Source organism: Crocuta crocuta, unplaced genomic scaffold (genome assembly GCF_008692635.1).
Source record: "Crocuta crocuta isolate KB4526 unplaced genomic scaffold, BGI_CrCroc_1.0 scaffold466, whole genome shotgun sequence".
Taxonomy (NCBI): domain Eukaryota; kingdom Metazoa; phylum Chordata; class Mammalia; order Carnivora; family Hyaenidae; genus Crocuta; species Crocuta crocuta.
Window position 1 is genome coordinate 4,289,862 of NW_027529672.1, and position 23,259 is coordinate 4,313,120.

Consider the following 23,259-nt stretch of genomic DNA (forward strand, 5'->3'; position numbering starts at 1 on the left):
CCATGCAGGGCCCTGCTCCATGCCACTCTGAGTGGGACTTCCGTGGAGGCTGGGCTTCGTCTGTGGACGCGTGGGGGGCAGAGTGGAGGCCATCCCTCCGTGCTCTTCCAGTCGTGTAGAGCCGCTGTGTTATCTCAGGTCGATGGAGTGAAGGCGCATCAGGCAGGTCCTATGGGAAGAGCGCTGGCCATCACTGCAGCCTTCTCCCGAGTCCCCACACAGGAGGGGCGTGTGGGAGCTGCAGTCCCCTCCTGCAGGGCAGCCGGACACCAGCTGTCATGGCCACGGACAGCCATGCTAGGTCTGCCCCTTGCACTTGGACTCCTGCTGACCTTGGCTGAAGGGCATCAGAGCATCATATGTGGGTGAAGTTGAGCCCATTGTGAACGCCCCGAAGTGAAATTGGCAACTCTCCGCCTCACAGTAAGTCTGGGGCAGGGAAGCAGGACTGTCCCTAGGAGCAGGTGTCCCCAGTGTCCATTCATATCTGGGGCCGACAAGCTTTCCCTGTGGAAAATGCCTCCCTCTGCCACCACCGTCGGTATCGCAGTCCCTCGAAGTCTGTGGCTCTTTCCTCGTGGGTAGCCGATGCCGATCAGGATACATAGTTTCCTTTGAAGGCTCTTTTTAGATTTCCTTTCTTCACAGGTTGGGTCCCAGGCAGGCACAAGCCCTGTGCTTTGCCCTGTTCACATGCTCACAGCTCAGACACGTGGTCTTGGCACATGTCATATCCTTATTGCTCGTCTCCTGACCTGGGCACCGCCTGCCCTCCCTGAACTCGTGCTGAGTTGTCAGGAGGACAGAACAACACCCAGGTCTTCTAAGTGACATGGGCGAGTGAGCGCCAGCCTCCAGACCCAGGGCATGCGTGGCCGACCGTCCATCTGCACCTCTCACTTTCTTCTTCCTTCTTCACCAGACTCTGTTCTCAACAGGATATGCACCCGAGGTGGGCTTCCTGCCTCTTCCCTCCACCCTACTCAGGGGTCACTGACCAGTTCCTTTGCTGCACCTGCAACTACTTGCTTATCCACTGGCGCTTATGGAAAACAGTTACCTCTGAACCTGACTTCTCCTCAAGTTCCCCGTGGCTCCTCAGGTGAGTGGGTCCTGCCGGAGTCAGCTCAGGCTGCGAACCAAAGTGTCACAGACTCAGGGGCTGAAACAGCAGACACTTGGTCCTCACAGTTCTGGAGGCTGAGAAGTCCAAGAGCAAAGCACCTGAGTGTTCAAAACCCAGCCTAGATTCCTTCAGAACATGTTCCGCAATTTGAGGAGTCAATAAAAACAATCCTTTCTTTGTTATCTTCATTTTTCCTGCATTTACAGATAGGAATAAAGAGAATTATGGATTACCTCAGCCTAAAACTAAACTTTTTGAAGCCAGAGCCTTCAGAGGACATTCCAGAAGTGGATTTCCCTCAAGACCAAATGAAAATCTTGTGCTAGAGGGTCTTTGGGTGAACCTCCTGGGGGGAGGATCTGCTCCAACAGAAAATGACTTGTGATTTTAAAGCCTAAAATCAGGCTTCACGTGTGGAGCACAGCTTGTTTCTACATTACTAGACACTCTTCCTATTAATTCATGTCAAGTTCTTTAAGACAAAGGAAATGTGATTGAAAATCTATTTGCAGAAATATGAATTTTTGTAAAAACGTAATGAAGCCCTCAAAGACAAAGTTAATTCTAATTTATGAAGCAGGGCCTTGGGTGGTAAACACACAGAGATTGACAAGGTCATAGAGATGGACCCGCTTGATGCACACCAGATCCATTGGTTGGAAGCGTTGAGTTCAAACTTCCTTGTTGAACTCAGCAAGGTCTTCCTTGTTGAGGACCCATGTAGTGATGAGCTCATTTTCTCTAAGTCAGTGAGCAACTATCCAAATCCTTCTTAATGGAGATAAAAACTCCAAGTCATCAAACTAACTTGAAGTCTTGACTGGTCTCCATGGACCATCCTTTAGGAAAGAGGTCTTTGCCCAGAGGACCAAAGATGCTTACCCGCTCGGGAGTGGACAGTAACAAACTAAGTAGAAGGTTGTCTTAAAGATCCAGATCCTTTTCAACTCTTGGAAATCAATCCTACACTGAAACTTAATCAATAGAAAAACCCAAATCAGGTGTGTGACCCTCACATAATAAGTTGTATTCAGCTCTTATTCTCAAATGGCAGGGTTTTGATGGGAAATATAAAGGGTGGTCCCAGTCTCCTGGGGCTTCCAGAGGCCCTTGCGTGAGGTCTGCGAGGTCAGGCCTACTTTCATTATAACACTAACATGTTATTTGCCTCTTTTACTGAGTCGATTGATGCTTGGGCTCATGGTGGGAAAGCAATAGTGGGTAAAATTGCTTACAACTTAGCAGGAATCAAGATGTATGCATCAAACGGCACTGGACATCCTTATGGTCTTCATCACCACTCACTTGCAGTGGGGCGGGGGGAAGACCAGTTTTTGTTAGGAACATCTTTGATCAAAGCAAAGATGTGCATACAGCCCGTGTGCTGCGTACTGAAGTGCATCATGGTCTCCAGCAACAGCACCGTGGGATTGGTTGAATTGTGAGCTCTGCTGCCTTTTTCGTGAACTCCATTTTTACTTGGAAGAATGACAAACCAACTAAGGTTATTTAGCATTGAGTATTTGGCAACATTTTCTCAAAAAGGAATAAAGTGAGTCTGTAACTTCAAGGAAAACAACTGACAGTGTTTGTTGCCAATGATAAAATTCGAGCTTTCCAGTGAAGATCAGAATTTTGGAAGACTTGCAGTATCTGTCTGCCATCCTGAGCTCACCAGCTCCCTGATACTACTGCTTTTTCTGATGAGATTGGTGGCAGTATTCACGAAGGTGATTTTTCAATGTTTCTAATAAATTTATTATCAACTTTTGGAAGATCCGCTCAATTTGGTTAACGAGTATTTTTGAAGTGACCAATATTTGATGCTCTGAAATTGTGCATGGTCCGTTCACAGCATAAGAGACTGATACAATGTTTTAATGTAACAGAAAACAATTCACTTACATAGTTTCCAATTTCACATAGCAACTGACCTTTAAGCAATAACGCTTTGTCAAGTTTTAGTGTAGTATCAAAGGAAAATACCTATGCTTTTCTAAAAAGACCATTAAAACACTCCTCTCTTTCGGCGCCTACGTGGCTCAGTTGGTTAAGTGTCAGTCTTCAGCTCAGGTCATGACCTCGTGATTCATGGGTTGGAGTCCTGAATCAGACTCTATGCTGACAGCTCAGAGCCTAGAGCCTGCTTCGGATTCTGTGTCCCTGTCTCTCTCTGCCCCTCCTCTGCTCACCCTCTGTCTCTCTCTCAAAAATAAATAAACATTAAAAATTATTTAAAAAATACTCCTCCCTTTTCTGACTATATCTCTATGTGTGGTTGGATTTAAAACAACTTATCATGGGACACCTGGGTGCCTAAGTCGGTTGAGCATCTGCCTTCAGCTCAGGTCATGATCTTGCGGTTTATAGGTTTGAGCCCCATGTTGGGCTCTCTGCTGACAGCTCAGAGCCGGGAGCCTGCTTCAGATTCTGTGACTCCCTCTCTCTCTGCCCCTCCTCCACTCATACTTTTGGTTTAAATACTTTTGGTTTAAAATTTTTTATATTTTTCACTAACATGTTATATTAACATGTAATGTGTTTAGTGATTTTTGAATAAATAAATAAATATTATTGTGAATACTTATAAGTTTAGTTTCTAATGTGGTAAATATTGGCAGAATCAGCCCAAGTGAACAAAAGCTTTTCAGGGTCTTTAATCGTTACACACCATGTGGTGCCACGTGGTCCTGAGACTAATGGGCCTTAGGCCTCCAATTTATGGCTGAGGTACCACCTCAGGCCACCAACCTTTAAGATGTTCTCGAAGGTTGGCGCATCATCTATCTTGCCATCAAAATTCTTTACAGTTTTTTATTTGATTGAGTGAGTCCGTGATGGGGTGCCTGGGTGGCTTGGTTGGTTAAGCGTCCGACTTTCGCTTAGGTCATGATCTCGAGGTTCGTGGGTTCGAGCCCCGCGTCGGGCTCTGTGCTGACTGCCAGCTCAGAGCCTGGAGCCTGTTTCAGTCTGTGTCTCCCTCTCTCTCTGACCCTCCCCTGGTCACGCTGTCTCTCTCTCTGTCTCCTAGAAATAAATAAACATTAAAAAAAAAATGAGTGAGTCCATGATGGACACATTTTCACAAAGGCGTTAAGCTAGACCATTTACATGGGGAGGATGCTGAAGTTAGCAATGTATCAGTTGGTGTGGCATTAGTTGCCTAGGGCCCGAGAATAGCTATGAAAGGCTTGCCAGGGAGCTGCATTAGAGCAGGACCTGAGAAGTCCATGGGTTGGAATCCTCAGTAAGAAGCCGTGGAGCTCCCACAGGGATGACCGTGGAATTGCCTCCACAGGACACATGCCACTGGCTCTTTGTCACCTAAGTATAAGTGAAAAATGAAGGAAGAGTCTGGAAAGTAGATTTTTTTAGGTCAAAGACCCCCTCTCCTGGAGCACGAAATGAACTTTTTACATCCTATCCATTGTCATCATTCATTCATTTGCTTTTGTTACGCAAAAGGTGAAGATCATGTTTCAACACTGCAGTGAAGTGAGATCCCCACAGAGTAGGCTCGTTATGTCCCTGGTGGAATAAAAACGTTCACGAAAGTACAATTTTACAGGAACATTCTCTGGAGCACCCTTGTCCAACGTGGCCTCCATCCTTGAAAATTTGACCTGATCGCATTTGGTGTTGATGTAAATGCTCTGAAAAATCAACTCTATGAAATTAAGAAGGAAAAGAAAAGAATTTAGAGGGCCCTAAATCTTCTACCCTTTTATTTTTATGTTGCAAATGAGGAAGCTGAGGCAAGAAAGCCGTGCCTTAGCTCACTGTGTCTGAGCTTTCCCATTACTCCTATGTGTTGACCCATGGGTTGCATTCGATCCCCTCCAAGGTCCATTGCAGTCCTTCCTTAAGGTCACAGAGTTTGGAGAGGAGCTAGAGCCATGTCTTTCTCAAGGAAGCCTTCCCAGGGAGTTCAGGTTCTCCTCTAGGATGCTCCCACAGAACCCAAAGTTCTGTTTCGAAAGCCACCTCGTCGCAGACTTGTCTACCTGTCCAGCTGCACTGAAGCTGCATGTCTGTCACCCACTGCTGGCCTCTGGGCTCCCGCTTCCTGTCTTAAGTAGACCGAGCACTCAATAAACATTTGTGCACTTTGTCTTCACTAAAACCTAAGACTGTTAACACATAAGCAAGTACTACACTGCCTGCCTTTAATGGAGTACTTAATCCCTGCTCACCACTGTGATACGGCCATCAACAAGAGGTTAGTCTTATCTTAAGTACATAAAGATAACACATGGTGTGTAGTGGAAATAGTTAAATTCTTAATGAAACGGTGAATGATTACCCAATTAGACACTTTGAGAATGTAGCAAACTCAGTTAACCCCAAAGGCCACATGCCTGGGGGACGCCCAGTGGAGGCCAAGGTCTAATGCTTGGATTTGCACTTGAGACTTTTCCAACCCTTTAATATGCATGCATGGTGTCACCGTTGGGTGCCCAGTCTGTACCTCTCAGGACACCTGGGCTGATGGTCTGGGATGGAATGTCTGCTCAGCCTCTTCCTTGCGGGGCATGGTGGGCACACCACCTAACCAATGTAGGCTTCAGTCATTTGCCTAAAAGGTGGGATTAATTATAAGCCAACCCAGACTCTTGCATAAAGATCCAGTGAAGCCTCCTGCAGAGAGAGCGCTTAGGGGATGACACACTCAGCGACAGTCACATTAGCTGTGGCCACTGTGCTTGACAAAGCCACAGGGACCACAACCCAGACACCATCGCTGGACCTGGAACCAGAAAAGCAGAAACTCCTCCTTCTGGAAGAGTGATTTATGAGCTGAACATTTTGTTGAGGCAGTGTGCTTCCACATAATCAGATGAGCAGAGTGTTTCACAAAGGGTCCTTGAGTTTGAGCCCCATGTTGGGCTCTGTGCCGACAGCTCAGAGCCTGGAGCCTGCTTCGGATTCTGTGTCTCCCTCTCTCTCTGCCCCTTCTAAGCTTGTGCTCTGTCTCTCTCTCTTTCTCAAAATAAATAAACATTGAAAAAAAAAAGTCTAACCCTCTTGGTCAAGAGTGAGGTGAGAATTAGGAGGGGCGTTCGTTTGCAAAGTAATTTGTTCAAAACGAATAGTACTAATATACAATGGACTTCTATCTCAATGTCTCCTTTTTTACTAAACAATTTAACATTTTGAAAATAAAACCTTCATGGCCTGAAGCCTGACACAAACACAGACACATTGTGGAAATAATTAGGTGGTTGTCCGAAGCTCTGGTGGCCTCTGGGCAGAGTGAGGACACCCCGTGGGAAGAGCATGAGGAAGGAAGAGGAGCAGAATCTTAGCATCCTTGGGGGCCACCCACTCGGGCCAACAGGTAATGTGTCAGACATCACTTGGACCTCAGTTCCTGCTTGAGAGCAGCCTTAGTAAGCCAGTGAACCAGGTCACTGTGAGTAACCCGGCCTTCTTTCTATTTTAAGGAGCACAAAGTCCCTCGGTCACAGGATGTGCCACCTTCTCTGGGCATGTATGGGCGGGTCCTGTCACCGAGACCCCACCCTCTCCAGCTCAGGTCAGCACCCAGCCGGGCTGAAGGTTTTCTGTGAAACAAACTGGGTGCCTTTGCTCGAGCAAGCTGCTCTTGTGTGTTCTGAGTGGACAAGACCTGCTATGAGCCTCACCCGTGCGGTGAAAGGTGACAGGCACACCCAGAAGACCACACTTTCTGTGGCACCAGTTCCTTTAGAACGTTAATCTCTGTCCTCCCCACCCCCCTTCCCAGCCTCATGCAAGCAGCGTTTATGGAACTGAGTCAGAAACAGATAAAACAAGAATCGGCGTCTGAGTGCTGCTTTGACTTCTCCTTTGCCATTTGCCAGCTTTGGATGCTTGGCCAAGTTCATTAACCTCCTGGGTCTAAGATGTGTGTTCCTTGCCCATTTATAAAGTGAAAGGATTGATGTGGCTGGCAGTGGCCCATGATCTCACCTTTGGTTTTTATTACAGTTTTTACATACCGAAGGTTCTGCGAAGAAGGATGGCACACCTTGCCAGGGCTCCTTCCCACAACCCTGAGAGCAGATCCTGTGTATTGTCGTCCCATTTCACAGATGATTAGAATGAGGCTCCCTGAGATTAAGTAACTTCTCCACCCCCAGGCAGCCTGACGCCAGAACCTCTTAGCTCAATCCTACACCAATTGCCATGTCTGTTACTTATTATTTTATTTTTGAGTCATGAGGAAATGGAAGCTCAGAAGGGACCATCACCGGGCCAGCCATGAGATGCCAGAGCAGTTTACACATGGGGCCTCCGACTGGGTCTCTGCCTGCTGGGCGCGGGGGTGTTTGCGGGTGAGGACGGGGAACAGGGCTGTCGCTGGGGGATCCGCCGCTCACGCTGACTGAAGGGTTGCCTGTCCAAGGCCCCAGGGAGCTCTGGGGTCCGGGGTCAGGCGTGCATCCCGAGGGTGACTCCTAGACCAAGGACAGGTGTCTGTGCTGCCGTTTCAGAACCGGAAAGGCTCCTACCTGGGCACCGTCCTCTCCCACACATGCCACGCTTCGTGCAGATAGACACCCAATGGGGCAGCTGAGACGCTGGCTGCCTGTCCCCACTCTGTGGCAGGTTTCAGTGACGAGGAAGACAGGCCAGATGCAGGCGGGCCCGCTTGCTCAGGACGTGGGCTCGGTGCCTGCCTGTCCTTTCTAGAATCTGCAGGCTCCCAGGGCCTCCCGGAGGCCGAGCAGCCTCAGAAGGCAGAGGGCTGCTGCTACGTCTACCCTTCCGGCCGCGTGTCACTTATGGGACTCCCGATGTTGCGTGGCCGCGTGGGGCTGGCTGTAAGAACACTGTGTAGACCCTGGAAAACGTCACATCCAAGGAGACGATTTTTCCCGCCCTGCTTAATCCACAGGGTTTGTTGAGATGTCGAATAAAATTATAATAATGATAGCAAAGCTTACCTGGAGGTTATACACCCCCCACACCCCCCCGTCGTGCTTTGCAAACAACTCATCACTCTGACATTGGTGTAAAGTATTATTTTCCCTAAAATTATCATCGTGGACCCTGTGTTCTTATAAAATTGAAGAGCACAATATTCTGCATGATTTATTTATTTTTCTCAAATGTGGGTGAGCCTTGTCATCTACCTCATCGTAATGGGAGCACGTGCGTTAATTAGGGGATCATCTCATGACCAGCGAAACATTCTAATTCCATAGAATTCTAACCCCATAGCCCTTCATAGCGTTTCATGTAGCTCCATTACAACAAATGCGATGCCCATTTATTAAGTAATTTAAAAAAATTTTTTTTAAATGTTTTATTTATTTCTAGGAGAGAGAGAGACAGCATGAGCAGGGGAGGGTCAGAGAGAGAGGGAGTCACAGACTCTGAAACAGGCTCCAGGCTCTGAGCTGGCAGTCAGCACAGAGCCCGACGCGGGGCTCGAACCCACGAACCGCGAGATCATGACCTAAGCGAAAGTCGGACGCTTAACCGACTAAGCCACCCAGGCGCCCCTATTAAGTAATTTTAGAACAGCGAATTACATCCACGTCTGAGTGGTCTGCAAACTTTGTTCTTCCGTAACAAGATTTCTAGAGAATCCACACCCTCAGCTTCATTACCTTTTACCTCATAGGTCATCTGTGATAGAAGGATTGAGATTGTTTGTCCCCAAAAGAAACCAAGCTCCGCTCAAACGTTGAGATGAATAAATGCAGTCTTTATATCCTATAATGTCCTTCACACTAACACAGGATGGGGGCGCCTGCCTACTTAGCAATCCATTTGCATGGATTTGTTACCCGTATCTGTTTTGTCTTCCATTACTTGTCCGCATTATCAAACTCTGCTATAAAATTAAACCTTCAAAGAACATAGATGTTTTTAGCTTCAAAGAACTTAGAACCTTTTCACTGTCAAGAATCATGTTTTCAATACGTTCAAAGTTTCACAAGTTACTTTATTAGAGTAATCTTGACTTTGGGGTGGGGGGTTATGGAGAACTGACCTTTCAGCGAATGAGCAGTTTTGCGACTAAGTACCTGTCTTATGTGGAATATAACACCTGCTTTTGGATTGTCTGTCTTAACTTCTCAACGGTAAGTGCCGTGGGGGGCAGGTACCCGGGTTGGCGCAGGACTGATCACATCACAGGTATTCAATTCATGTTTCTTGAATGAAAAACTGCTACTTCTAAGACAGAGTGTGGCAAAAATTGTAGACAAGAAGGTCATGAATTCCTAAGAGCTTCTTAAAGGATATACCTTTTTGTCCAAAGAGCTGCTGCTTTGTAAACTCCACTGAGGGACTCCTGTTTCGTTTTGCTTTGGATCCATCAAGATGTTACAGAGTTACGATTTCAGAATCCTGTGTGTTCAATCTGGCTGACTAGGGGGATATTCAAGCCCAGAAGATCCTCAAAGGGATTTTCTGGAAGACTATCGTGCTGGCAAAGTAGGTCTAATCCATTTGGAAGCTTTCCAAAAATTTTCTAGTTGCCCATCGTGTTCTCGTGAGGCTGTAAACTCATTTTATCCACCTGTTCTCAGGGGTCAAAGCAGCATCTGTGTTCTGTGTCTGCCTTGGCCTCGACTCGGGGAATGCCGGCAAGCCGCAGTGCTCTAAGCCATTTATTAGCCTCTGGCTGCGCCAGAATCTGCCGAGGGCTGATACTCTCCCATCCAAGCAACCATACCATGTCAACAGCAAAGGGTCAGTTACCAGAACTTGCTGCAATGTGACATTTTCATCTTGACTCATTCACCACAAATCCTTTTACATCAAAGCTTCCCTAATGAGAAGGCTGTAGGGCTATCATTTTTGTCTTTCTTAAATCTTCTCGCTTCCTAACATTTTCCATATAAAAACTGCACCTTGCCATCTCAAAAATGGGTTTGAAGGTCATAAATGAGCACTTCTACCTGCCTCTGGTTTTGAATTATGTCAGCAACTAGGGGTCCTGAAGACCAAGGCACATACCCCAAAGTCCCAACCCCTGGTCCTGGAAAGATGAGTTCTGAATCCCTCTGTACCTCTGTACCTGGAAGTCTTCATTCATACAGTGGAAGAAAAATACCTGCCCCCTCGTGAGGAGGAGATCATAGGTGTTAAAGTGCTTTGAGCTACTTAAAGTAAAGGTGCGTGCCACAAAAATTTATTTTCTTAGAGAATGAGACTGGGTTGGAAATATCCATGGTCTTGGAATCATTCTTCTGCTTTGACCACTGCATAGAGTGGAGACATTTCCCTTCCCTAGAGGGAAGAACCCTGGTCAAGTGTACATCATTTACAGAGTGTCATGAGATACAAAACTATCGCAAAGTAACAGCCAACCAGGGCTGCCCTCAACCATGCCGACTGTCCAGAGAAGCTAACCAGTAACTGCTTGGGGGCTGGCATACGACAGAAGAGAGAGAAGTAATGACAAAACAGCATAATGCAGAATTCAGAATAAAATTCCGTCTCTTGGAGCATATTCCATCGGCTTTTTCTGCTCCTGTTTCCGCTGCTGTCTGGCCTTCTGGTAGAAAACAATGATCACCGTGGTGACAACACTTAGGAGAATGACAAGCAGCGTGAGCCAGAACGAGTAACCATAGCTGTGGGTCGTTCCTTTGTAGGTGGCCATGGGATACAGCGGGTACAGCGTCTGGGCCAGCTCTTCGGAGAGACGATCGGATTGTGTGTTCACCACGAACAGTATCATGGCCAGGAAAACAAAGACCGCTGGAAAGAAGATTCAGTTTCGTAAACAATATGGTGATGCATTTTTTCATGTCACTTTCTTTCTTTTTTTCTAAAATTCAAATTCATGTTAGTTAACATGTAGTGTAATAATGGCTTCAGGAGTAGAATTTAGTGATTCATCACTTAGATATAACATGTCACTTTCTTTCTTAATGGAACACGTGCTCTGTGGGCATTTATGGAATATCTAGGTTTATGGGGGAGGTTACGGTCTTCTAGGTGTTAGGGTATAAAAGAAAAGACAGAAGCTAGATTCTAGGCAGGAAGCATTGGTGCGGGCAGCATCCAGCCAAGAGCAAACACGCAGCTCAAGCCCTTTCTGAAGGGTCTGCTCTGCTGCGGTCAAGTCTCAGAGCCCCTCCCGGGCCGGTGCACACAGAGCTGGGCTGAATGAATGTGAGAATGAGGAGACAGGAGAGTCAGCAGGACGCTTTCTAGAGAGGTCTGGAGAGATCACAAGGATTCAAAGAGGCTGGGAGGACGGAGCACTGCAAGCAGAAGGTGCAGTCTACACAAACGCACGGGGGCGGGGCGGTGAGCTCAGAGCACCCAGGACTGCGGGAGAGGACCCGGCTGGTGCGGACCCACTCTGAGGGTCCCCAGCACTGAATACAGAGGACGAGATCCCCCCAGGGAGGCTCACGCTGGCTCAGAGGCTGGACTTTCCTTCTGCACACAATGGGGTGTGGCATTTAACCGGGAAGGGTCTCCTCACTAAACTCGTTTTATTTTATTTTTATTGTGTAAAGTTTATTTATTTATTTTGAAAGAGACAGAGAGAGTGCAAGTCAGGGAGGGGCAGAGAGAGAGAGAGGGAGACAGAGAATCCCAAGCAGGCTTCGCACTGTCAGCTTGGAGCCCGATGTGAGGCTCGAATTCATGAACCCGTGAGATCATGACCTGAGTCAGACGCTTAACCGATCTGAGCCACCCAGGCGCCCTATAAACCCATTTTCGAATGCTTCAGCTGTCTTATCTTCCCTTTTTAATTCTTCACAACGTCCTCCCCTGGAGAATGGGCCTAAGTATTGACTCTGAACAGCCCCCATGGCCGCGAGGGGGAACCGAGTCCTGGAGTTAGAGAGAACTGTGTTCCAGGGCTCCGGCCTCACGGCCCTGGGTGATGTGTGCGCTTCTCTGGACCTCTTTCCTCACCTTCCAAAGGGGATCAGCTAGAGGCAAAGAGCAGATTCGTGGTTGGTTGGAACGGGGCCAGGCTGGGAGCGGGGAGGGGTGACGGCCAAGGGCACAGGGTTCTCTCTGAGCCGATGTGATGTCCCAAGGCTGAAGCAAGTGACGTTTGCAATCTCTGTGAACATTTGCCCAGCAGTACACAGATACTGTGGGGTCAGCGTGTCCTGACAGCGGCCCACACCCAGGGACGGTCCCCGAGCCTCTGAAGGCCCTAACTCAGGGGCATTTGTGGGAGGAGAGCATTCTGACTCTCCCCGGTGGCAGATTTTCATCCTCAGTGTGAAGGCTTTACTTCTCAGGAATTTGTACGTACAAGAGCCCTCTCCTCTGATGCTCTGTGCATCTCACACTCCAGTGGTCCTTTGTTAAGCTCTTGTGAAACTTCTTACGGAAGCTTAGTCACAACGGGGCAGGGCGAATACAAGGTTAACACACCTCTTCCTTCGGTGGAATGTGCTGGGCTCTGGTTTGGGCTGGGAGAGGCCACCGCAGACAGGTGCTGACCTGAGCCCGTGATGAAGCAGATGCCTCTCTCTGTCTCCGCTCTAGCTTTTGGGGACGGGGGCTTTCCAGAGGGATCCAGGGAGCCCCAAGGTAGAAGCAGGAGCTCCCGAAGGCTCGGGACACTGTCTCCCATCCTAGCCTGTCACCCTCGGGCCATGGGTGCCACATCACTTGCTGCGTTCTGGGCTCCTCGGCTGAGGATCAAATGCGTTGAGGCAGACAATCTGGAGAGTTCTCTCAGGCTCCAGCATTCTCCCAGCCTATGGATATACCCCCTGTGGCCATGGTGGGGCCATGCCAGGGCCGTGTGGTGCTAAGGGCAGGCTGGGGTCAGAGCCCACAGGCTGGGGGGTGTCGCTGCTCTTTTCTCCCCAAAGCAGAATCCACTCCTGTCCCTTCTGAACCAAGGTAGGAAGCCCACTTGCTCTTCCCTGCAGCCAAGGGAAAGGAGTTCCTTCAGATCCAGCCTAAATAGGGACGTGTGGCATTTCTGTCCCCTCAGAGCTCCTGATGCTGGCCTGACCAGGGACGCCCTGTCTCCTGCCAAGATGGCCCCAGGCAAGGATACATCAATGACATCTTTGTGCATAAAACCCTTCTGCAGGTAGAGCCTGCGGAAAAGGAGTTTGCACTGTGTTCCGCACACGCTGCGCCTAGCTGAAGAAAATCAGGGGTCCCCAGAGGCAAACTCAGGGCAAAAGTCTGGCTTCTCAGAGTGCTGGGATCAAGGCCATGGTGGGGGGGGGGTGCTCAGAGGAGGCCAGAGAAGAAGCCCANTCTGTGTGTTAGAACTTGTCCCAATGTCCCAAGCCGGGGAAGGCCTGCCACACGAGCTCCCTCCTTGTCAGATAATTCTTTGCTGGTCCCAGCAGGAGGGGATGGAGGGGAGGCCACCGGCCCCGGGGTTCTCAGGTTTTCCTCCACAAACATGGCACAAGCAGAGCCCGCTTGTCCTTGGCCATGGAGACAACGAGCCTGAGCTCCAGCTTTGCAGAAAGCAGGGTTCGGGGTTCATGAGGCAACGGGCTCTGAGGCCTGCAGGCTGCAGAGCGGCCCCGTCATCCCGTCCCCGCAGCCAGCCTTCTTCCCCAGCGCCCGGTTGCCCTGTCGGAGACGCCCCCAGCCCCCAGCTCCGCGGGGTCGGGCGTCCCAGCCGTCGGGCGGGTCAGCCTGTGAGCTCAACCCTGCTGGTGGCCGTGGAGGTTGCTTCAGGGCTGGGCAAGGACAATTCCCGGGAGAGTCAGATTTGAGGGAAAAAGGAGTCCTTTCCTTTGGGGTTCTCGGCCACCATCTGGCCTTTAAGGGGACCGGTCCAGGGCTTCACACCAGAGAGAATCCTGGGAAAATCAAGAGAGAGCCCCGGAAGGCATCTGTTCTGACGGCATGGGCCGAGACCCTGAGTCCAGCTGTACCTGAAGCTACTGCTTTCTTTAGTTTCTTAATTACATAAGCAAAAAATTAAAATGATTCATTTTTTTTTACCCTGATAAAGAGTGCCAATGAGCATTTCCTTTGGTTTGGCTGAGGTGCGCTGTACTGGTAGAAAGAGCTTGGGGAAAGGAAGCCTGGTGAGGACATCTGAGTTTGTAAGTGAGTCTCTTAGCCTGACTCTGGGGGAGAGCTGATGCAGGAACACTATTCCGCAGTGCTCTGTGCCCGGCCCACGGCGGAGCCCATTAAATTGGGGGACTGGCTTGCTTTTACCACCAGCTAATGCAACCATAGGAAGAAAGGAAAGGGCAAGTCAAGTGTGAATGCGGCTAAAGCAGCCAGACCCCAAATCCTCAGAGCCGAGGGGTAAGTATGCAGTGTGGCCATACATGCGTTCCTGGTGCCCGCCCGCTGCTGGCCTGGCTTACCAACTGTGCATTACACCCTTGAAAGCATCCTATTTTTCATGAGCCGCAAGCTGCATGGATGTCCCCTGATCCCGCCGTCTGGGGCTGGCTCACGCGTTTCCTCACCCGTCAGCCTGAAGAAGGTGTGAGCGTCCTTACCACCTGCATCTGCCTGGGCTCCAGCCAGGGCTCCCCTCCCCCAAGAGCCCTGTTCTTCTCCAGCTCGCCACTGCTGGGAGCCGCAGCTCAGACACCCGGGGACCTCTTCCCGCCACCTGAATCAGGCATGTGCAAGATTGGCCTCTCACAGAAGGACAGGAGGAAGCTGCCAGAGTCCTCCTTGAGGCTTCCTGATACCAGACCGCCTTTCCTGGGCATGAAAGTTTCTGGCCTGGGTTAAAACGCACTGCCTGGGACTTACACAAAGCCACGTGCAGAGGCCTCGCAAGGAGAGGGCAGACTTCTTCAGATCCTTTCTCGAGATCAGGTTTTCATGGTGGAGAGAGGGGGAGGGCAGGAGAAACCTGGCCACCTGCTGAGGGCGAGGAGGCCCCTCCCCCCCCCNCGGCAGCTGCTGAGCCTGGTGAAGACCCAGAGAGAGCCACGGACACTGACTCAGGCTGGGCCCACTTCCCTTCTGCACTGCACCCTCCCACCCCAGGCTGGACCAAAAAAACAAGTAAAATAAGTGAGTCACACCACAGAGAATCAGCCGGGGCTCACACGTCGCCCCCAAGAAGGGTGTTGGCCCCAGATTCTCTAAATGACCTTCTTTGCAGTTCTCTGTGGCACAGCCATGAAGATGTGTCATGTCTGGGTTCTAGTCCATGCAGACTGTTACTTGGAGGCGAGGAGGAGAGTAAATAAGTGTGTGCATGTGTGTACGTGTGCACGTGTACATCTTTGTGCATGTGCATCTGTGTATGCATGTGTGCACTGCATGTTTGTGTGTGTCGGTGCATGTACGCACACCTGTGCATGTGTGTGCACACGTGTGCATGCATGTATGTGTGCACGTGTTTGTGTGCATGCACGCAGAAGTGTGCATGTGTGTATGTGTGTGCACCTGTGTATGCATGTTCATGTATGCACGCCTGTGTATATATGTGCACACCTGTGTGTGTGTGCATGCATGCATACACCTCTGTGTGTGTACATCTGTGTGTGTGTGCACACCTGTGTATGTATGTGCATGTGTGTGTGTGCACCTCTATGTGCTATATGGAACCTCACTTGGAGTTAAATACACAGCAGGAGTTTTGTTGTCGCAGGTGAATGTTTTGTCGATTTCAGAGCATCCTGTTTAACTCCTTACATTCTGTACTCGGAAGCAGAGACTGGCATCTGTTATATATGTTAACACATAACACCCTGCCCTCATTTGGACACCTGCCTCTCATCAGTGCACTTAAAATCATTTTATTTCCAAGGATGCTTAATAGCGCCATAAATTGGCAAAAAGAAACCCCCCCGGCCGCAGCACACAACTTGGCACGTACTAGGTCTCCTTAGTTTCTATGGCTGGGCCGTGACCGCATGTGCTCATGCGTGTGCCGGAGTGGCCGAGACGCGGCAGGGCACCGGGTGCCCCCGGCCACACTCACCAGCAAGGCTGCTCCAGGTGTACACGCCCACGGGCCCCAGGAACGTCTGGTAGGGGTTGCTGATGCTGTTGTAGAAGGTGAAGCCGGAACTCAGCAGCGAAGCGCACAGGCTGAGCGCCAAGAGCAGGATAACCAGCAGGTGCAGAGTTCTTTGGGAAGAACTGTTCAGCTTCTCTAAAACTAAAGCAGAATTTGGTCAGCACGGAGCACAGAATGCAAACACCAGCCCTATAGACAGATGGCTACTCCCTGCCACCCCGGCGGCTCTCTGCACTCAGTCCGCTTGGGCACCAGGGTTAGAACTGCAGAGGGCATCTGGGTGTGTGGGAGCGGGAAGGGGCGGGCCCTCGGACACTCAGGCCCCCTTGAATGTGTGTAACCACAGGACCATCCCAACTTCAATTTACCCAAGAGAGGAGGGTGTCCTCCTGGATAAAGCTGCTCCAGGGCTGGACAACCTCTTTCAGTGTATTCTGGCCTCAGACGCTCACCAGCAGGCATAATTGTCACCGACAGCATCCCCTTCGCTTGGAGCACTACTATGCTTCCACTTGGGGACACTTACAGGGGGCCACTCTGAAAAGCTGTGACAGAGAGGATCTGGTAAACACTGAGATTTTGGAGCTCAGCCCATTACAGGAGGGGAGGGGCCGATGGTGACCAAGCGGCTGGCCCCGGAGACAGGCGGATGACCAGCTGTGCGTAAGGGAGGGGTCTCTGCACTTCCCACCTTCCCTTCCCCAGCTCCAGAGAGCACCCAGGGCCCACGCGACTCGAATGCATACCGAGGGTGGACCTTGGGTGAACCATCAAAATTCTGTCCGAGCTGAATTCCTCTGAGTTCTAACAGCATTTTATAAAACATGTGTATCTCGTAGGTGCAAAGGGGCTCCAGACATGAACACACACTTGTGCCAGATGAAACACAGATGCCCTGGGCTGTTCGCCATCAGTTCCTGCTTTTACCAGCCTGCTGTTTGTAACCGCAACCAGCCACTCTCCCCATCCTCCTGCTTCCTCTGCTCTCTGCTTTGTTCATGACACCAGATGACCAGACGCCAGAGGCGGGCTGTCCCCACCCTTCCCTGTCACCCCAGCCATGCATTTACAAAACGTCTCCAAAGGCGGCCGGTATGTTTTAGGGCCTTGAGTGACTGCCATCACATTAACTAAAGTGTTTACCAAGATGTTCCGTCAAAGACACGGTGAAGTACAGAAAAAGTCATCAGGGGAGAAGATGTCCCAGTTCCTAGTAACATGCTAACAGAGTCATTGGGAGCTGCTGGATGTGAGAACCGTGATGAGGGGGCTGGTAAGAGAAAGTAAAAGCCTTCTTCTTTCCATTCCTGTTTCTCAGGCCCCTGGGAGAGCCCGGGAGCCACTCACAGCCTCACCGCAGAGCAGCTTTAAAGAACAGAAACCAGAAAGGCCAGGAAAGATCGCTTGTCCCTGGGCTGGGGGGCTCCTTATGTCTGTCTCTGGTCCACAGTCCTTCAAAGAACAGAAGCCCCAGGGCCGTGTGCCCACCAGGGAGGAGCGGCCAGGCCGTCCTTACGTGCATCCTGGCAGCAGGGGCCCCCTCTCTGCAAGGTGCTCCTTCCCATCGCTCTGTCGCCTCCATTATTTAAAGTCTCTTCATTGTGTTGTGCTTCTCCAGGACTTCCGCCCAGAGTCCTTCCTCTTCCTCCGGAGCAACACGGAACCTGCTCGCTCCGCTCTGCCCGGCAGCCTTTCCACGTGTTTGAGAAGAGATAGAAACCCCAACGGGATGAACAGCCCACATCTCCGGAATGTCCTCTGTAAGGCGTGATTCCAAAGCTCCTTCCTGCCTGCTCCCAGCTCTGTGCATGCTTTACTCTGACTCCAGGCTTCGAAACACGATGGCCAGAAGGGCACAGCTGTCCCGGTCAGAGCCGGGGCGACCTGGACCGGCTCTCTGCTCTCTCCGGTTCTGAACGACTATCTACATTGTTAATTCAGATTTCTTGTCGTCGTTAATCAGCAGTTACTCTGTCACTGGACAGTGGACAGAGAGGCTGCAGATACCAAACTGGTGAAAAGAAGAGCGGAGACACGAATGCCGGCCCCGTGGCATCCCGGGGAGCCCCGAGGGAGAGCACGGAGGGCAGAAGAGGGGACTTCCCAGCCCTGCAACATGGACACGATGGCGTCACCGCCCTTGTCTAGAGGACATTTTGCTCCTTGGTGAGAGGCGGGCCCGAGGGCAAAGTTCACCTCGCACACGTCAGTCACCTCGTACCCAATGGTCCCCGGGCTTCTGCTAATGACCCACGGGCAGGGCCAAGTGCTCAGCACAGCTCTGTGTGTGACGCATCCCAGCTTAGAAATCTAATGACATAGGTTAAACTAAACTTCTAGTCCTGCCTGTCGCCACCTATTGCCTGGGTGGGGGTGGCCAGGGTCCGAAGGGCCACCCGCCCTTGAGGCACCACCTGCCCTCCAGGGGCGCCCCTGGGGAGGCCTGTTCTGCAGGCCCTGAGCTCAGCCAAAGACTCTTGCCTGTTGGGCTCGCCGTGGAGATGCCGCGACCGGGATTTTCGCTGCTCTCGTGTGGCACACCCGGGTTTCACACCTGGCGGATGATGAGCCCAGAACCGGAGTAGGGGAAAAATCAGGAGGTAGGGCACACCTGCTCAGGGTGCAGACTCTGGGGAGCTCCCAGCTGTCTCCATGAGGAAGAATTGCTCCTCCCTGGGCACCAAGGAGGAAGCTGAAGGTCTAACCAGAAGTGTGCTGGGGACCGAATGAACTCTGTGTTTAGCCAATAAGAACTCATGTGGATACTTAACTAGAAAAGAAGACATTTCAGTGTGGGGAAAATGTCATCTCTGAGGTGCCCTAGAGAATAGCTCTGCTCTATACACATATTAAAAGCTGTAAATGGACGTGTATTTGCAACCAGTGAGCATCCCACTTTTTCAGAGTAAACTAGAAAGTGACAGGTTAGGCTTTGTTTTTGACTGTTGGTAAGATCTAACAGACACGATTTTTCAAAAGGGAGTCAATTTGGAGCCTACTGACTCAGACTTCTCTTTGTGTTGATGTAGCAATTTATCTTAATTTTAACTGCCGTATTTTAAAATTCTATTTCAGCATCTGAATATCCTGCCACACAGGTATGACAGCTGTATTTCCCAGCTCCCCCCTGGCCCAGAACGCAGACAATGAAAGCTGGAAATTCGGGGAAAGTTAGCAAGAATGAAATAGAATAAACCCCCATCGCATCTGACAGCTGCTCCCTGCCTACAAAATTAGCAAATACATTCCGTTCTTTTCTCTTCCTTTTTAGGGCCAAGCATTGGAATCAGGAAAACCACCTCACAATTGGAACTAATCGCCCGGATTCTGGCCACCTCAGGAAAGAGGCCACGGCTCCCACAGCTGGGAGGCAGAAATGTGCTGGGGGCTGTGGGCAGTGTGCAGAAATGGGTCACTTGGACATCCGGGCTTTCTGTGCATGGAGCTTTAACCCTTCGGGACCCACCAGCCATCTGGTCCCTCTCGCTCTGGTTTTCCTGAAGTCCTCAGAACTCAGGGGAGAGCCAGTGGCTTTGTGGGTGGTGGGAACTGCTTCCACCCGCTCCTCAAGTACCCGGTCGTCAGGGAGCCTGGCCTGATGGACGCCTCGGCCTGTGGACCACTGTGTACCCCTGGCAAGCTGGGCCATTGAAATCTTCCACGGAGTCCAAGTGGGCATGCCCAGCCTCTGGGAAATGTATCTGGGTTCTCTTGGGGAGAAGGAGGGAGAAGGTCTTTTCCACCATGATGCTCCTTCACCCAATGTAGTCTTGTCTCTGGGGACAAGTGATAAGTTACTCCTCCTTGGAAAAGTATAGGTGTATATGGGTTGGGACTGGAAAAGTATGAGTATTAAGGAAGAAATAAGCCTCTTTTATTCATCTCCCTGCAATTCATTGATTTTTGCAACAGATTTACTTTTCTGTTTATTGTTCATTTGGTACCAAATAGTACCATTTTGGGTTCCCTGAGAACAAACTGGGTGGGTGGAGAAAAGAGACTGGTGGGTCAATTTTTGGTGGAGGAGGGAGCCAATTGCAGATTGGGCGAAACTCTCCCCTGCTCTTACAGCAACCTACACCCCCTGACTTAACTGGCGGGGGCCTTTCTCTAGGTGGAAGCCGGGTGAGCTCACCAAGGCCAGGAGCCATGAACAATGCCTCTCGTATCCCAGCCTCTCCCTCATGGAGCAGCTGCTCAGGGAAGTGTTTTGGACTGAAACTCAATATCCAGAAATTCTGGAGTAGCAAGAGCAAAGTGCTTACTGGTAGACTCAGGGCTGTAACTTTTCGTCTGGCTATTGAACAAACCAAGATACCACCAGATGAAGCTAGTAGATACGGTCAGGCTGGAAGTTTGCTTTCCAAGCTGACGTATCGGTGGCTGGATTCTTCCGGTGTGTCGAAATCAGCCATTGTCCCTTCATGCTGTGCTGTCATTTCAGTCTACAGCCCCAATCGACGCTGTATGATCTATCCCGTGTGGAACTATAGCAGAGCCTGGCAATATTAACCACTCTTTGGAGATCTTTAGTGTGACCTCATCCTGGCCAAGAGGCTGACGTGGTTAGCATCTTAAACAGAATTGTTAGCCCATCACTGCTGGGGAAGGAAGTGGCATTTGTACAGATCTTATTATATTGCCAGTGATTGGTTGCTGACTTGAGACGAGCCCCAGATGGTCATGAGAAACCAGCAGGGCAGCAGCCTCACCTCAGTCTCCAATTCTGCTCCCCAGGGAAAACATCCATGGGTCTGCGGCATCTGAACACCGAAATATATGTCCTGGTTACATGACTTTTCCCTGCTTAGAGAACTGTTTACAAGTGCTCCAAGTTCAAGGATTGTAAAAACCATCAGCCCCCGTAGGCTCTGGGGAGCCCTTAGCAGCCGTCAGCCAGAGCAGTTGAACTGTGTACCTTCACTGACCATGACGTGGTTTATCTTCTGCAGCACCTATAGCCTGGCAGTGACTTCACAACATTGGAACGTGGCTCTGCGGTATCAAAGAGTGAGAGCAGAGAGCCAGGCAAAGCAAATGCAAATAGTCAGTCCTGAGCCTGCAGGATTGTCCTAGCCTGCGCCTCGTCCTGCCTTCTCCACACCACGGTGCCCACTTCCCCCACACAGGGCTTCAGAGCATGGCTGGGGCCACCCTTGCCTCCTCTGAGCTTCCCTGATAAAGGTAACCAGTGCTCTCACTGAAGCCAACTGACTGGAGCCAACTGATTCCAAACAGACACAGCATGAAAATCAAAAGCTTCACAGGCGGCTAGCTCATATTAAAAAAAATTTTTTTAAATATGTCTAGAGATTCAGGAGCTAGTACACATTTTGGTTTTGAAAATGCTCTTCACATCCTGAATGTGTGACTGAAACTTGGAAAGTCTCAGCTCCTAGATGCTGCAAAGGGAATATTCCTCGTTTCCTCGAGAAGCTGAGGTCAGGGCTGGAGGATGGGTGTAACATCACTGGCACACTGGAGGAGACGTTGCTTTTGCTAACATCGAAAACACAAATTTTATAACCTGGAAATACAACTACGACGCTCACATTCAGACTAAAGGCTTGAGTTTAAGGCTCAAACTCAACCTAAATATTACATTTGTACAAGACAGAAAATCGTGCACATTTACAAGTCAAGAGGTAATGACTGTATCATGGCTGATAATGTCTGTCTGCCTGCACGCAACACCGTTTAGCCCAAAGTCCATTCAAGGGGCTAAATAAGTTACAAATGCTGCTCTTACTTTTTGAAAACATAGTGGTATATGTTCAATCTTCAAAAGTCAAATAAGTAGCTAAATTCAACTTATCATTCTCCATGAATTTTTCTGTTCCACCCGTTAAGGGAGGAGAGCATTATTATATAAGAAATCAGGGGGGAAATGAGGCATGCCTGTAAAACATGCAATAAATAGAATTAACAGAAATTTAATCCCACGTCCAACAAAAATGAGATGTTTTGGAGGTAAAATTCAAACTCAGTTCGATTAAAGAAACGAACTGGAGATCTAAGAAGAACTTGATCACATTTTACACTTTAGTTTCTCCTTTCAAAGATGCTGCCAATGAGGTTCTGGACAGAGGCTGCTACTCCAGCAGAAGATCCACAGGCCTTACAATGGAGCATACTTCTCCTACTATTCTCTTCTGTGGGATACCATATTCCTGCTACATATATTTACTTACTTACTTACTTGTCAGTAGACTTGGTGATACCACTTAAACATAGACTCTGCCAGAATTACTTGTTTTTTAAATTTTTTAATGTTTTATTCACTTCTGAGAGAAAGAGAGAGAGAGACAGAGAGAGAGAGAATGAGCAGGGGAGGGTCAGAGAGAGAGGGAGACACAGAATCCGAAGCAGGCTCCAGGCTCTGAACTGGCTGTCAGCACAGAGCCCGACGCGGGGCTCGAACCCACAAACCGTGAGATCATGACCTGAGCCGAAGTCGGACGCTTAACAGACTGAGCCACCCAGGTGCCTCTGCCAGAATTATTTGGACCGTGGTGCTAATAGACACAACCAGAATTGAGGAAGCTAAAATAATAATGCGGTGCATTTTCAAAATTAAAAATATATTTTCATACCAACATGCCATCTCAACACTTACAAGGAGATCATTTTTGAGCAGTTATTTAGCCCAAATGGAGGATGACCTGAGTCTTACCCAGCTAGCACAGTCTCACCGCACCCATTCAGATTAATTTATCATTTACCTTCAAAGCCTTTTTGTGATTCCTCAAGTCCATGACTGAATTCTTGGCGACTTTGTCCACGAAAAAGCCCGTAGGTGATAACAAGACTACCGTTTGAGGAAGAGTCACTGATGGCGATTCTACTGCTGACCCATTCTGGGGTTGCGAGCATGGAGCAGACCACGATGAATGACCCGAAGCTTGTAAAGAAGCTTGATAAGAACATCAGTGTTTTTTCCGTTGTTGGCATCTTCTCAGGAAAGTAGGGGTCCTAAGGTTAAAAAAAAAAAACCAAACAGAGATGTTTTTATAATACTTTTGGACCCACTTGGAGTCCAGTATTTAGAAATGGAGTCGAATGCTTCTTGTAAAATATGAAAGCTTGTTCTTCATAGGAAGGAATATACCAACGAACATTGGACTATGAACATGGCCATAAAGATTTACAGCACCTGAACTTTGGTCTGGAGTAAGGGGTTGCCATGGTTACAGCCAGCCACTGGAAACAAGGTGTAGGCACAGTCTTCATC

General features: G+C 49.6%; 1 protein-coding gene across 1 annotated transcript; it reads right to left on the reverse strand.

Annotated features, from left to right (window-relative positions):
- Positions 1-10,547: 10,547 nt before the first annotated feature.
- On the reverse strand, positions 10,548-22,979 carry CLRN3 (clarin 3). The gene is made up of 3 exons (XM_077762895.1): positions 22,751-22,979; positions 15,990-16,169; positions 10,548-10,828 (listed from the first exon to the last, which is right to left on the reverse strand). Exons 1-3 carry the CDS (start codon positions 22,977-22,979, stop codon positions 10,548-10,550), a joined length of 690 nt encoding a protein of 229 aa, XP_077619021.1.
- Between the last annotated feature and the right edge of the window lie 280 nt (positions 22,980-23,259).